Source organism: Leguminivora glycinivorella, chromosome 11 (genome assembly GCF_023078275.1).
Source record: "Leguminivora glycinivorella isolate SPB_JAAS2020 chromosome 11, LegGlyc_1.1, whole genome shotgun sequence".
Classification (NCBI taxonomy): Eukaryota; Metazoa; Arthropoda; class Insecta; order Lepidoptera; family Tortricidae; genus Leguminivora; species Leguminivora glycinivorella.
Window position 1 is genome coordinate 11,430,520 of NC_062981.1, and position 16,524 is coordinate 11,447,043.

Sequence of the window (16,524 nt, forward strand, 5' to 3'; positions counted from 1 at the left end):
GAATGTCCTATAATATTTAATATTATTTATTTAATATTTATAAAATACGAAGACAATGTGACAAAAATAGTACAGTTAGCAACTAAGGGGAATACAAAGTGCCAAAAATATGTACAGGCCTTACCTTACATACCTTAATGAACAGGCCCCGTATAGTCGAATGGCATTTCTACGACGCGAAACGAAAACGAAACGCCGCGAAAGGTAATCTGGCTTTATCGCGCCAATACGCAAGAGCGATAGAGACAGATATCTACGACCGTTTCGTTTAGTGAGCGTTTCGTGAGCGTTTGTGCCATTCGGCTACGTACCCAGGTAATTAAGTTCTGTACACATATTTTTGGAACTTTGGCTGTATTCATAGCTTTGTTGCTGACTGTATCAGGCATACGCATGTTTATAAATATTCAATATTTCAACTACATTCAGCTTATACAACAAGCTTGAAGAATATCAATCATTTATACTCATTAAAAAGCGTAATAGGGATAACATCAAACCTATTTCAGGACAGCGGATGCAGGAAGCAATAAAATTTGCAGTAGATACGTATGGAAATTGATTTTCTACATCTCTTCATACTAGATCTAGTAACGAAAGGGACAAAATTTAATTTACAATAACAAAGTTAACGGAGATAAGAGCTTGCAACAATTAGGGGATAAAATAAAAGAATAAGGGTGTAGCGAAGGTCGAATATTAAATTAATCTCTGGAACCTGACATGAATACGGTGTATCCAATTATTGAAAATTGTTTCCGCATGAGATGATAAGGATCGGATCGTTTATTTTCTTGTGTCGGTCTCGTAACGATAAGGTTTTTCCGTAGGCGGGGTGTTAACCCACCGCACAACCCCCAAAATGCTGGAGGACCACATCCTACTTTGGTCAGCGAGTCCATCGGACTTAGCCGGATAGCGTAGTTAGGCTGTACTACCGACCGTTCCCCATCCACCAACCGGGGGACGCTCCTCTACGCCGTCAGAAAGATTTTAGGCCCTACGAGACGAGAGGATGGCTCTTGGAGTCAGGAAGAACTTGGAGGTGGAAGAGCTAGTGGGCGAGCCCAACGTCATCGGCGAGAGCAAGGCTTCTCGTCTGCGATGGCTCGGCCATGTGGAGAGGATGAGAGAGGATCGTGCGGCCAAAAGAGCTCACTTGTGGCGATCTACTGAAAAACGGCCGGTCGGAAGGCCCAGGTACCGATGGATCGATGAGGTCCAGAAAGACCTGTGTGACCTTCAAGTGACTGAGTGGCATCAGATCGCACAGGATAGGAGCGAATGGCGGAATATTGTGTCGGAGGCCAAGATCCACTTCGGGTCGCTGAGCTAACATCTCGCACGGCTGGAGATAATGGGATGCGCTTGATGGAAGCTCTCACTAAATTGTCCAATTTCTTGCTCAGTGGTAAGTTGAATCCCCAGGTGTGTCCCTATGTGTATGGGGCTACACTTTGTGCTCTGAGGAAGAAGGAGGGTGGGGTGAGACCGATAGCCGTCGGGAGCACTTTCCGTAGACTCGTTGCCAAGCTTGGGTGCAGCGCAGTGCGAGGGGAGATGGCCACGTATCTCCAGCCGCATCAGGTGGGATTTGGAACTCGTCTGGGGTCCGAAGCGGCGATACATGCGGTTCGCACTTTTGTGATGGACCCAGAGAATTCGGGGAGCGTGGTTGTTAAGCTTGACATCAAGAACGCCTTTAACACCTTGGAGAGGGACGTACTGTTGGACGAGGCGAGGTCAAATATTCCTTCACTCTTCCCTTTCCTTAGCCAAGTCTATCACCTGCCCTCTAACCTCTTTTATGGGTCCGATCTCATTCTTTCTCAGGTGGGTGCGCAGCAGGGGGATCCTCTTGGTCCTCTCGCTTTCAGCCTTGCGGTCCACAGAGCCATCACGGAGCTTAAGTCTCCCCTTAATATCTGGTACCTCGACGATGGTACCATTGGGGGTAAGCCAGAGGAGGTTAGGCAGGACTTGCTCAGTTTGATCCCACGTCTGAGGGATCTCGGGTTGGAGGTGAATGCGTCCAAGTGTGAGTTCTCTGGTTGTGGGCCACAGTTTTCCAGTCTTTTTTCTTCTTTCTCTTCCTTGCTTCCTGGTCTCCGAGAACTTGACCTTGATTCTTTGTCCCTGTTGGGTGCACCCATATTTCCATCTGGGGTCCCTCAGGCGCTTAAAACTCGTAGGGATCTCCTTCTGCTCGCCGGCGAGCGCTTGAGGTGCTTGAATCCACACGTGGCTCTGGTTCTTTTGCAGAAGTGCTTCGCCGCTCCGAAGATCACATATTTACTGCGTACAGCTCCAGTTTGGACATTTCCCGACGAGATCCGCAACTTTGACGCCGCCATCAAGTCCACGGTAGAGTCAATAGTCAATATCACCCTAGACGAGAGCCAGTGGACTCAAGCCGCTTTGCCGGTCCGCCACGGGGGTATTGGGGTTCGGTGTCTGCAGAATATAAGTCTGCCGGCGTTCCTGGCGTCAGCCCATGGGGTGGGGGGCCTCGTTGCTAGCATTTTATCACTGGATGGTAGCGAGGCAACCGTGCCGTATGCGGCTGACGCGTTAAGGGAATGGCTGGCCCTAAATCCTGGTGCCACCGTGCCGGAAAATCCCAAAGTGCAACGGGCGTGGGATGATGTGGGCTGCAGAGCTGTGCTTGGCGGTCTTGTCGATGGTTCTGTGGGTGTTGACCGGGCTAGGCTTTTGGCTGTATCAGAGCCAGAGTCAGGAGCATGGTTACACGCGCTACCTTCGCCTCAATTAGGTACCTTGCTCGACGGTGACTCTTTGCGGGTGTCCGTTGCTCTCCGCTTGGGCTGCGATGTATGTCAACCACATTTATGCATTTGCGGTTCCATGGTGGAGGCTAGCGGACATCATGCTTTGAGTTGCCGTCGCTGTACGGGCAGGCATCCGCGTCACCATGCTCTCAACGACATCGTCCAGAGGGCACTAAAGTCGGCTGGTGTGCCGTCCATCCTTGAGCCGCCGGGTCTTAGCCGCACGGATGGCAAGCGCCCCGATGGCCTGACTTTGATCCCGTGGGAGAGGGGGCGGTGTTTGGTGTGGGACGCTACGTGTGTCAACACCTTCGCCGCTTCTCACATTGGGCGCACAACCCGCAGCGCTGGGGCTGCGGCGGAATTCCAGGCGGCGTCAAAGCGGCAGAAGTATGCGCCCTTGGGCCCGGGGTACTTTTTTGTTCCTTTTGCGGTGGAGACGGCGGGCTGCTGGGGCGCGGACGCGAAGCATTTTGTGCGTGACGTGGGCCGTCGACTTAGGTTAAAGGGAGAAGACCCGCGTTCCGAATCGTTTCTGGTGCAAAGGCTGGCCATAGCGATCCAACGGGGTAATGCCGCAAGCATTATGGGCACTTTTGCACCGGAGGCGGTGCGGAGCGGTATTGATTGACTAATTGCTGTTTGTAATTATTTTTAGTTAAGGCTTTTTTTTTTGACATGTTTATCTTATAATAAATTTATTGAAATTAAAAAAAAAAAAAAAAAATTAAATGTATTAATTAATTTAAACTTTTCCGATTTTTAGATACAGTTAAAACTTTAATCACGTCTAAGTTTTAAAACTGACCTCCGACGTGTCATGGACAGCTAGGGTAATCCTAACGCCGTGTCTTGCGTGGGCGACGGTCGCGCGACCGTCGCCGTCGCGTCTCATCGCATCGTCTACTTCCATATCGATAAGGTTTGATTTCGTATGCGTCTTCTCATCGCCGTCGCCCACGCAAGCCACGGCGTAAGGCGTAACTATCCTAAGTCGGTTTTAAAACTTAGCCAACGTGTAATTATTTCTTTAGTCAATTCGATACAGAGACACAGACAATTCTTATATTCAGCTTAGCCAGGATTAACTAGGATATCTCGTAGGTACCTAGTCCCTAATCCTAATCTGACAATGTCAGCTCTTGTATTGGAAGTAATAACTTCAAAACGAACTTGGATCGCTAAAACAAAACGAAAGTCTACCATCATTAGACTTTATATTGAACGGGATATAGACCGTGATTACCTTATCCCGTGATTATTATATCCCGGTCAATATAAGTCTAATGAAAATAACCATGAATCATTCAAACTCTGAAAGTCTACCGTCTCCAATTCTCCCTTAATTGCTCTAAGGTTAACTGGAAGCTGGAAGAAATCCCTAAATATGATAAGTTCGCCTTTGTACAAATAATGTGTGTTATTTTTTCCTGTTTTATATGTTTTTTTGTACAACAAAGTGTGTCACTACTACAACTACGATTAACTAGTAGTAGTAGTACCTACCTAGGTACTACTATGTAGATGTTATTTTTTAATAGATTGCTGATCGTGAAATTGCAGTTTAATAGTTTTTTTTTTTAATATTTTACATAATTGTAGAAATATTTTAAAACAGATGTCTTCAGATTATGATCAACTATGTAGGTATTCAAATTGATTTATTATTTGAACGATCGAAAGAAGATAGACATTTGATAGTTCGATACCGATTTACCGATGTTACAAATTTTGGTCCTTCGAGTTTAAAATGCTTTGACTATAAATAAACGTCATAAGTTTACCCGTCATTGAGTAAAATGTCCTACCACATTAAACAAAGCAGACAAGCCTGTAAGCTTATCCCTCGTCACTCAATGTTAGATCGACTTCCTTTCAACGATGTCTATGTACTTATGCAGATATGGGTTCAATATGTAGATAAGTAGCTACTTATAAATACAATATATAGGTACTAAGTTAGGTTTAAGCAAACAAATAACATATGATATAGATGTTCATAATAAGACGAATCCCCAATCCTAAGGTCAGGTACGGATCGAATTCAAAAACATGTCATCTTCGATAAAAAAGGTACCAATACAAGATACAATTATACGAGGACGACAACTACGAAGGGCTCAATCCCAGGGAGCTGAGAATCTTCACAGATGGGTCGAAAACGGACAAAGGTCGGGCTCTGGAACCTTCTCAGAAAGCCTGAACATGTCGATCACCACTCCGCTAGGAGCTCACAACTCGGTCTTCCAAGCTGAGTGTATGGGCACCATTAACGCGGCAGCTGCTATAACTGCCAGGAAGGTAGTAGGATCCTCCATCCGTATACTCTCTGACAGTAGAGCAGTCCTTATTGCTTTAAGGAGCCATTTAATTACATCCGAACTCATACACGAATGCCATAAACGACTAATGGAGGTAAGTCATAATAAAAAACCGGCCAAGAGCGTGTCGGGCCACGCTCAGCTACCGAACCTATCAAGTTCAAAACAATTTTCCTAGAAAGTCTTTATAAAGTTCTACTTTTGTGATTTTTTTCATATTTTTAAACACATGGTTCAAAAGTTAGAGGGGGGGGGACACTTTTTTTTCCTTCAGGAGCGATTATTTTCGAAGATATTAATATTATCAAAAAACAATTTTAGTAAACTCTTATTCATTTTTAAATACCTATCCAACAATATATCACACGTTGGGTTTGGGATGGAAAAAAAACAGTCCCCACTTTACATGTAGGGGGGGTACCATAACAAAACATTTTTTTCCACTTTTTATTTTACCGTTTTGTCGGCGTGATTGATATACATATTGGTACCAAATTTCAGCTTTCTAGTGCTAACGGTCACTGAGATTATCCGCGGACGGACGGACGGACGGACGGAAGGACGGACAGACAGACAAGGCGAAAGTTGACTACGGAACCCTAAAAACGAGATCATCCTAAATGGATCAAAGGACACAGCGGATCCCACCAGCGGAACAGACGAGCTAGTCAGGCTGGTGTCGAATGCGGGGGCCATTGGCCCAGAACCAATTCTCCCGATTAATGATGTGCAAGTTGCGGAAACTTTCCAAAAAAATCTTAAATTTCTTGAAAAATTCACGAAACTTTCACGAAAAATAAAGGGAATTTAAATTTATGAAATGGAAAGTTTCCATCCATACAATTGTCCATACAAAGTGTGGAAAGTTTCCGAAGTTTTCCTATGTGAAAATTTCAGAATTTTGGAAACTTTCCGTCGGCACATCAGTACTCCCGATACCTTTCAGCAAGGTACGCTCAATGCTACTATCATATGCAGGGAAACTACACACAACACACTGGCTAAACCAGACTGGATGCAGTCAGGCGAAACTAGCCATGCCTAGCATCAATGGAAAACTCACAAGGACGCTTCTTCAACTAGGAAAGGTCCGTCTGAGAATGGTAACCAGTGTCATAACAGGTCATGGACTATTTAACAAACATCTTTTCATAACAGGTGCTACGGACAGTCCCCTGTGCCGAGGGTGCATGGAGACAGAGGAAATAGCTGCTCACGTGGTGCTGGAGTGCAGCGGGGTGGCTCCATACAGGGCAAAATATCTCGGATATCCGAGAGACCTCCTCGAGGTCCTACTCAACATCAAAGGTCTGGTAGGATTTCTCGAGGAGTTGGGATAGCAGGATTAGTCAACCCCCCCTTATATCACGCAAAATAGGCGCAAGACGTCGAGTTGCGGAAAATCGCCCGTTCTACAATACAATACAACAATACAGATGTTCATAATTTACAATATATATGACCAGGAAATACTTTATACCAAATTGAATATAAAGAAAAGTTCTAGTATAAAATAATACCTACATAACTACCTATTTTTAACCGACTTCAAAAAAGGAGGAGGTTTTCAATTCGACTGAATGTTTTTTTTTTTTAACCGACTTCAAAAAAGGAGGAGGTTCTCAATTCGACTGAATGTTTTTTTTTTTTTATGTTACTCGATATCTCCGAGAATCGTAGACCGATTTTCAAAATTTTTTTTTGATCGAACGGGTATAACCCCGAGATGGTCCCATTGGCACCAAGTCGTGGTCTGATGATGGGATCTTGGAGAAATCGAGGGAACTCTTCAAATGTTATAGGCACATGTAATGTTTTTTGTGTATTTTTCAAAGGTGCACCAGTATTTGCGCCTGATGGTAATAATTTTATGTGGCTGAGCTGATGATGGAAGGTCAACTCCTCAATGGTTAGGAGTTAAAGGACAATTCTTTCACTACTGTACATATATTCGGACTGATACATATAATATCACTAGGAACCACTAAAAATCAACAAATAAATTAACTTTTTAACAAAAAATTAAACCGCCTTCAAAAAAAAAGCGTGTTACAAAACACGGAGAAACTAAAAAGCCAAAAATAATAAACCTTCGAATTCAGATTTCTTATCGGATTGCAATAATCTAAACATCCAAATTATAAACAAATCAATTATTTTTGGAGTCGGGACCAGCCTGCGTATGGTTGGGTAGGGCAAACAGGAAATAGCAAGGCGACGAACAGGTCTGGTACCGACTACAAAAATAATTGATTTGTTTATAATTTGGATGTTTAGATTATTGCAATCCGATAAGAAATCTGAATTCGAAGGTTTATTATTTTTGGCTTTTTAGTTTCTCCGTGTTTTGTAACACGCTTTTTTAACTAACATCGCTTATTGACTTTGAAGCTGCTAATTGACATAATTTATATTGTGATTATTTTTAAATTTGTCAGGACGAACTCCATACACTAAACTTCTACAAATTTGCTTCGGTCGATATATATAGTTGCGTACCATTTTAAAATATAATTACAGAGGTTAAGTAATACCTTACTTTCCAAATAGCCACCCTCGTTTACTCGTATAGGTAACTCTTTTTACGAGTATATCTCTTATCAGCCATTTTAGGAGTAAAAACTATCTTAATTATTTACTTAGGTATTGCGGCTTAAGAATTATCTGGATAAAGGGACCTTATTGTCGATGGCGCTTACGGCGTTATGAGCGATGTTCGTATACAAATACGACGCCGAGGGACGCACCATCGACAATAAGGTCCCGTTACCCAGATAACGTCACATATTTTAATACACATACAAAATTGGTATGTTATGTTATGCTTATGTTTTTATTAAAAGTTATTAAATTTTTCACCTTTGCTGGCTTTCAATTAGTGGTACTGTTACCGGGTAAAACCGTCATTGTTTTTTTTTAATATTTCTGATATATAATCAGTATAAAAATTCCCATAGCAACAACGTAGAGGTAGGTTGCATGCAAAGACAGTCAGGCCCCCTGTAATTGTTCACATACTGGTTGGTAATACCAGTACAAACAGCTCGCTAAAATTTCCCTAACTATAGGTATGTCAACAAAATAGTGCAAAAACAAGCTTGCCACGTGTAGTGTCAGCAAATCTAATAAAAAATAGATTTTATTAAAAGTACTAACTTGTAGTAATGACTTTACTTAAATACATTGTGTGGTTTTTCCTTGTTTCAAAGTTAGGCTTCACATTCAATGAAGTTCCAATAAAGCTAGGAACATACTACGCGGACGTCCGTCGTAAAACGACCGCGACCGCGACATATCAGTGTGCACGGAACAAAACATCCAGAGAGCCAGATTTCGATCGGACGTCCGTGCGCTCAAGGCCACGTCCGCGTCCGTCGACCGATAGTTTGCACGGTTATGTGTATTTCCATTGTCCAGATTCCCGTCCGCGGTCGATTTACGACGGACGTCCGCGTAGTGTGTTCCTAGCTTAAGTCCAGAAAACGGAGTTCTTAGAAAGTCGTCGCGCGTTTTAGAAGACGATTGAAAAGAGTTTAATTAGCAATCTTGAAGCATGTCTCCAGGGACTTCAACGATACGAATATACTGAATTTTGCGCAATCGAAAAAAATCACGAATATACCTTAGTCCCAACACGCCTTCAATAAATGCTAAACAAGTGACAAAAACCCCTAAAAATGAGACAAAAATATAAAAAAAATTATGTATTTCACAAATCTTCTTCTCGCTCATGCTTACGCTCAGTGAAAGTGAGTGAGGAACAGGAATCTCAAGTATTTAAATATTGTCAAATAGATTTTAACCGCTGCTGCTGTCGGTACCTAGAGAGCGAACGTTATCTTATGTTGAACATTATTCAATTGCATTGGTAAAACCTCTTCTGTTCCTATCTATTTGGGTTGTTTAGCGCTACTAAGCCTTTCATTAAATAGTGGACTGTATAAAAGACAAGAAGCACTGAATGCCGTCATCACAACTAGTTGTATCAAAGTACGAACGAACGAGCACATCACGAAGAAAACAAATCTCAATATGGTTTCTAAAATTGTATTAGCCCTGTGCGTTTTGGTAAGTGTATTATTGGAACAAAACATACCTAATTTACGTTCTAAACATGAGTCGTATCATAACCTTTTAAGGAGGATTACGCAATCACATGAAACTTTGATTATGGTATCGATATTATGTCACATGATTGAAGTATCTGGAACAAATTTTGTACAATGTAACAGCAAAGGACAGAAGCAAATCGAATATTTTCGGATATTTAAATTACGAATTATTTATTTTTGAAAGGTGGCAGTAGCATCAGCCGTGCCAGCGGCCGGAGGCCCCGGAGGCTGGCCAGCGGCCGGCGGCTGGGGAGCCGGAGGCTGGGGGGCGCCCGCGGCCCCAGGTGTCGGCGCCGGCGGCTGGGCCCCCGCTGCCAACCCCTTCATCCCCCCGTGGATCGCCTCCGCTCCCTGGTTCCCCGTCTTCAGCCCCTGCGCCGCCGTCGGAACCACCTGCCTAGACTGCAACACCAAGGTTATCTGCACCAAGATTGGTGCCCTCCAGCGCGCCTGCACCGACCCCACCCTGCCGTACTGCAACCTCGGAAACTGCACGGCCACGCCATCAGCTGAATGCGCCCCTGTCGCTGTACCTGCCGCAGTCTAATTCATCACCAATAGACTTGAACCCAGGAACTGCCACGAATGCCTCAAGATCATAGCGAATGATGTGTTAAACTCAAACTTATACAGTGTATACTCAAACAGATTAAATTCAACTACAATTTCAAAACTTAAACTACTGTAACGCCTTTTTTCTATTATTTAATAAAGCTCATTTTTCAATCTCTGTGTTTATTTTATTTTACTTTTATCCCGTTGTATTTTTAAAGTGAGATATTTAATCTATTTAACTTATCAAGCAATTTTAATATTGATTAACAGGTACGTTCAGTAAAAGATAAGTTAGTTCAAGCCTCAAGGCTTTCTTTGTTTACTGCAAATAGTGGCCACTTTTCACAGTTACCACACCGCAATAGGTAGCTATTGATAAACATTAATTACCTACATATTTAATACTTTTAAAGTTAACCTTAGATGCCTTAGCAATTACCATACCAGGACGTTTTTATTTAGGTAAATGTACCTAAAACACTAATTATTACACAAACTAGTTTATGTTGTGACCTGCTTATATAAGAAATATGAAACCGTAGGTAAACAGTCGCTTGTTCCGTTGCAGGAAATGTTGATATTTAATCTATTTAACTTATCAAGCAATTTTTTTAATATTGATTAACAGGTACGTTCAGATAGTGGCCACTTTTCACAGTTACCACACCGCAATAGGTAGCTATTGATAAACATTAATTACCTACATATTTAATCACTTAACTTTTAAAGTTAACCTTAGATGCCTTAGCAATTACCATACCAGGACTGCTTATATAAGAAATATGAAACCGTAGGTAAACAGTCGCTTGTTCCGTTGCAGGAAATAGAATACAAAAGTAGCTGCAATTTATTTTCACAATATGCAGCTCGGTTCAACAAAATATCATGCATATGTAATCTAGGCGTTATTGTTGTAATAGTGTAACGGGCGCCTGTGGGAAGCATAAAGTAGGCAGAGCATATACCACGAGTTTCAGTCGTTTTAGAATACTTACGTTACAGGATTGCGTAAATGTCAGGAAAAATAACATTCGTTGGAGAAAGCGAACAGCGCCGCCAAACGGTTACTTACTAGAACCATGAATTATACTTTTTCCATGACGTTTACGCTTGAATCAGATCAAGATAAATTAGCAACACTTTTGATAGTGCCACCTGTACAAAGGTTCTGCAAACGTCATTACGAATCATTCATGATCGTAATTATTGCTGTTACGTCGTCGCCAAAATTGAATATTGTTTTCTTCGTCTGTTTTTTACTATTTATGTGCTACTTATATGTATTGTTTTTATTTTTGAGTTTCACAGTGCCGGTTTGTTTGTTATGCTGTGTAACTTATTTGAATAATAAATAAATAAATAATGTCATTGAAGTTTCAGGATCATAATAACATTTGCACTGGCGAGGCTGTCAACTGATGCCGATTTAGTTTGGTATGACTGTATCAAGTACTGCATTGAAAATCGTCAAACACTCACGGTAGAGGTACATACTGAACACATGTGTTTGAAATGTTTCTGCTACGCCACGGCTACGAGTCGTATAGCCCTCGAATGCTCGGCGGTAAATCAAGTACAAATTACACGCAATTAACTCTTGACCAGATTTTCATTTTGAGATACATTTTACAAATAAGTTTTTTTTTCTTTCTTTAAAAGAAACCTCTAAATATCAGATCTATCAGAATCAAGAAATTATTTAAGTACCTAGTATATCAAAATTAGAATCAGACCGATTATCGATAGAACTAATATACATACTTATTTATTTACATTTTTTTTCGACAAATGAACTGTCACTGCAGGCCGATTCTTATTTAAGAAATTGTAATTTATATCAACACACTGAGAACTTGCCCTGGTTGATCAATGATCAAGTGATCATGCATTAACGAAATTCAAAAATAATGCTAAAATGTTATTTCAATAACTATTTACTTTTTAGTATTCTTTATGCAAATTTTATTCATAAGTGTACCTGTTTAAATATTTAAATATAAATGTCGTACATTTACAAAGCAATTTTCTACGAACCAGCAAAACCCAGCTTAATAATGAAATAATACTTAGTAAACTTACAAATGTATGTACAATGGTGTACTTAAAAGTTGTGAAAAATGGGCAAAGTTCGAAATTACAAACAGCTGCAAGTCCATACCGTACTTTTTAATTAATCTCTTAATTAAGTTTGACTTTGGAGTAGGGTTAGATACCTACCAACTATGATTACTCCGGACCGGAGTATGTACAAACTTACAGTCATTTAAAGAATAAAAATGTTGGCCCAGGGTATCCTGCATTTGCAATTAGGACCATTTCATCTGATTTCCAAATGGATGGAAATCACCCTATTGCTGTATTGCACTTGGCAAAGATCAACAAAAATATCTATCGTAGGTACTGTCCGTACCACTATTTTATTTTTATTTTTAGGCATTTTTACTTAAAAAAGGTTAATTAAGCACGTTCACAAGAAACAATAGTTATTTGTTTGTTATACAAGGGGGCAAAGTTGTATTTTAACGCCGAGTGTGGAATTGAGAAACGAGCAAGTGAAAGGATTCTATAGTTGAACCACGAGCGAAGCGAGTGGTTCGAGAATAGAATCCTGAACTTGCGAGTTTTTTAACACACGAGAAGTAAAATACATTTGCACCCGAGTGTAACACAAAACTTTTCCCCTCACTATAGCGAGGAAACTACAACGCAAAAAATGCGTTTATCACTGCTTCCAGTAGTTCCACAGGTGGTAAATCATCTTTATTACTAGATTCACCTATTTTTATCAATTTTAAAGCAGTTAATTTGACTTTATTCAAGGTCAAATTACTTTACCCACTAGTGGATAAAATGCGTTTTTACTCGCTGGTATTAAAGGACAAAACACGTGTTTCCGAGCTAGTGAGGGGAAAACAAACTTAATTATTTTTAACATAATTATTAAACTGACCTCCAACGTCAGTCAGTTTAATATGTAGTCATACGCGATTAAGCCCCGATTTAAAAATAATTACGTGTAATAACTGTGAAAGTTTAAATCAGTGACAAACAGACTTGTTTTAAACTTTTGATAAACAATGTTTGTCAGAAAATGTAGGCGTAATCATTGTTTTGTATTGTTTATGAACCGTGTTGGCACAACGTCACAGTATAAACCAGTAATAACTCTTCTTACAAACTTCACGCCGCGCGGTGTGTCCCCCTCCCACCCCTCGCATGCAGCGAAAACATGCGAAACTGGTAATTATTGGGCTGGACAGTCGGGGCCGCGTTTGCGCGCTGTTTTGATGTGTGTGTGAAAATGACGTCAGTACCGAGGTCATTTCGTTACTGTAGTGTTTATGGATGTATGGAGAACAGTTCTAAAAATCCGGATATAACATTCTTCACAATTCCTAGACTTCCAGAAAAGTAAGTGGTTTTTATACTTATATTTTTGCAGCGTTAGGTAAAAGTGAGATATAGTGATGCATTAAAATCAATAAGGATTTACCTGTAACGACATTAATTACTTTGCAACCAAATACTTGTTTTTTATTTAGGTAGATGATGCGATCTATCTTATCTCGAAAGTTTGGTACCTACTTAAATATTGTGGAACCATCTATTCAGACATTTTATATACTTAAATACTATTTCGTCAGTATTTAAGAAAAAAACACGTACCTACTTGAATGGTACGTAGTAGAAAGTGCGTTTTTGTTTTAAATAATATCTAAGTATAACATATAAATTACCACATACGTGATGTGAAAAGCCGTCCCCGTGAATATCTCATTTTGCTCGGGATCGTTACACAATCTAGTATTGCGCTTATGAGATTAATATATGAATAATATTTTTTTGTGTATTCAATATTGACTGGTGTGGTATTGTTATACTAATACTTACAGTTACCTAATAGTACCTATTAGATAACAACAACTTACTTTGTACGAAGTTGATTGATTAACTTTATAGTAATTTTGTTCAACCCTGCGTGACCTTGCGCAGTAGAGACCGCCCGCATCTACCTGTCGGAGATTAACTACTGAATATTCCTTATACTGTGACAACGTACTGAACTTGAAACGGCAGGCAGATGTCGCCCCTTAACAACTCTTGAACTTATCCTAAGCTAATTTCAACAAATTGCGTTGATGATAACGGAGACTGTTCATCCTACCCGTTATGTATGTATCCTGAAGTATATCTTACTCGACAGCGTAAAAGTCGTGGAAAATAGGTAAGTATTTATATGTAAACTAGCTTTTTCCCGCGGCTTCGCTCGCGTTAAAAAAGAGACAAAAAGTAGCCTAGCTCCATCCCTTCAACTATATTTACCTAAAAAAATCACGTCAATTCGTCGCTCCGTTTTGCCGTGAAAGACGGACAAACAAACAGACACACACACTTTCCCATTTATAATATTAGTATGGATGTTGATTCTAATAAGTACCTAACCCTTTGGGTCTTAGAGGCGGAGTTCTTTCTCTATAGAATGAAAGTTATTAATCAGGTAAACGCATTCTACAAGGTCCATAACTCATGATTCAGAGGCTTTGGTGATGTAGCAGGTCATCGTCACAACTAACATCGTTTAAAACAAGTTGTATAATTATTTAAATATGTTTAACTTTAACTATGAGTATTTTCATAACCACTCAACATTGCCTGCCGAGTGCTGACTCTTGCACAAACGTTCCACCGTCGAACTTAATTGGATTAATTCCACCGACGCTTCAATATGTCCTTTAAAAACACAAAAATGCAAACCAATAATATTTGCTGACAATTTTTATTAATAATAAACAAACAATATGTTCCAATTCTCATGTGAATCAATCAAATCATAACGCTGAAAGTAATTTCACAATGAAAAATGACTTTAATAAACAGAATTTAGGGTGCCAAACTCAAAATTAATTTAAGGCAAATCCTTCACAGCAATTACTGACAATCGGCACTAGGTATCGGTGAACAGAATCCCTCGTTACAGTAAGGTGCGAAAACGATTGGGCAGCTTATTGTTTTTCCGCCAATAGGCAAGCAGACGAGACGGGTGTTGCAATCTTGGCATGAGTACTTCGGTGTGACGGTGGGGTCGCAAGAGGTCCAGTTGACGATGGCTTGGCTTTCCACTTGGTCGACTTGGCGCTTGGCTCTGCCTTGGTTTTGGTGCGGTCCTCCTTGAGATGTGTGGGGTCCACCTTGAGCTGACTGGCCGATAGCTACAGCCAGAAGAGCAAACTAGAAGAAAAAAAATTATACCTGTAATTAATTTTATGTTTTAAGGCAAACTTGATGATAATTTGATTAGTAAAACAATCAGACAAAGTCTCTATAATTTGACATGATACAGTGATTCAAGCACTGGCATTTTCAAGAAGTTTAATATACTCAAACTAACTTGACTAATAACCCAAAAAAATTGCATTGATTCGCTGTTTATAAATATGTAACTAGTTAACCAATGCTTAAATATCTCTTTGTAATTCTAAAATGTGTTTATTTATAACGAGTAGGTACTTACCAGAGCCGCAAAACAAAAAGTGTTCTTTAGAATCGACATGATTCCGAGTACTGAGTGCAATGCATCTGAATGTGCATAGCTTTTATACTTCCTATCTAACCGTTATCAGGTCGGAGGTAACTGTGGGTTTTCCTAGTGGAAACGCAATAGAATATAGATATCTATTGTTTTGTATTAACGGTGTTATCGGGCGTAGACTTCTAGAAAGAGTTGTTATGAAATAGATCTTTGGATAAATACTTATAATTATATGTATAAGTACCTACTTTAACGTTAAAAATGTGAAAGTGAGTGTTTTGTTGTTTGAACATATTATGTTTGCATCTAACTTTAAAAGCACTGCAGGTATCCCAACACTAATAATTTCTCATGGACGTGAAAATGCATAGCTGACAATGTCTACGGAAGTGTTAACGGGTACGTAGCACGATGTCGAAAATCAAATGTCCGAAGTACGAAATTCCGAAAGACATGATATCGAAAATCAAAATTGCTAATGCACGAAATTCGTACAGATGCATGTCCTATGGTTAATTGGCCTATTTTTAGAACGCCGAAAAGACAATACTGCTAATGTACGAAAATACTATCGACATTTTTCCTACGTTTAGTTGACCTAAGTTTAAAATTTATTAATTACGTAATTTCGAAAGATGTTTGTCGTATGTCCAAGAAGTCTGTTGAAACATATTAAAAATACACCTTTATAAAGATTTTCAAGTTTTATTCTAAGCTTGTTATGTCTTATGGGAAACTATTACCGAACCCTACAAGTTCCTACACTGAAAATGAAGTAGGTAATATATGGTAATTCACTTCGAAATATAATCATTAGGACTTTTGAAAGTAGGTAGCAATTTTAAGAACTAGATATATCGACTTTCGAAGTATTGGTGTAAGGCATTTTGGACAAAGGAATATTGAATTTCGAAAATGAGATCGGTCGATTAAAAGTGTAGTAGGACATGCATGTTTAGGAATTTCGTACATTAGCAATTTTGAGTTTCGATATCATGTCTTTCGGAATTTCTTACTTCAGACATTTGATTTTCGACATTGTGCTACGTACCCGTGTTAACTGGGCCAAGGACCTGATAATAGTACGGCATGCCAGAGAATCCAGAGATGTAGCAGTTTAACAACAAAGTCAGGCAGTCTCGGGCTTTTCACTCAAGTATTCCAAATAGTTGTATGTATTGTGTTTAATAACAATAATAACTACTTTATACTGTACG

At 39.9% G+C, this 16,524-nt stretch overlaps 2 protein-coding genes across 2 annotated transcripts; one reads left to right on the forward strand and one right to left on the reverse strand.

Moving 5' to 3' along the window:
- The first annotated feature begins 9,017 nt into the window (after positions 1-9,017).
- LOC125231166 lies at positions 9,018-9,952 on the forward strand. The gene is made up of 2 exons (XM_048136527.1): positions 9,018-9,178; positions 9,407-9,952. The coding sequence occupies exons 1-2, from the start codon at positions 9,143-9,145 to the stop codon at positions 9,767-9,769; spliced, it is 399 nt and encodes a 132-aa protein (XP_047992484.1). The 5' UTR covers positions 9,018-9,142; the 3' UTR covers positions 9,770-9,952.
- Positions 9,953-14,540: 4,588 nt separating this feature from the next.
- LOC125231259 lies at positions 14,541-15,410 on the reverse strand. The gene is made up of 2 exons (XM_048136651.1): positions 15,290-15,410; positions 14,541-15,006 (listed from the first exon to the last, which is right to left on the reverse strand). The coding sequence occupies exons 1-2, from the start codon at positions 15,326-15,328 to the stop codon at positions 14,707-14,709; spliced, it is 339 nt and encodes a 112-aa protein (XP_047992608.1). The 5' UTR covers positions 15,329-15,410; the 3' UTR covers positions 14,541-14,706.
- Between the last annotated feature and the right edge of the window lie 1,114 nt (positions 15,411-16,524).

What these genes read in the sequence shown, in the direction of transcription:
- LOC125231166 (XM_048136527.1), top strand. Translation starts at nt 9,143, where the DNA reads ATGGTTTCTAAAATTGTATTAGCCCTGTGCGTTTTG. An exon ending in TATTAGCCCTGTGCGTTTTG is followed by an intron (nt 9,179 to 9,406) that starts GTAAGTGTATTA and finishes TATTTTTGAAAG; the next exon opens with GTGGCAGTAGCATCAGCCGT.
- LOC125231259 (XM_048136651.1), bottom strand. Translation starts at nt 15,328, where the DNA reads ATGTCGATTCTAAAGAACACTTTTTGTTTTGCGGCTCTG. An exon ending in CTTTTTGTTTTGCGGCTCTG is followed by an intron (nt 15,007 to 15,289) that starts GTAAGTACCTAC and finishes TTTTTCTTCTAG; the next exon opens with TTTGCTCTTCTGGCTGTAGC.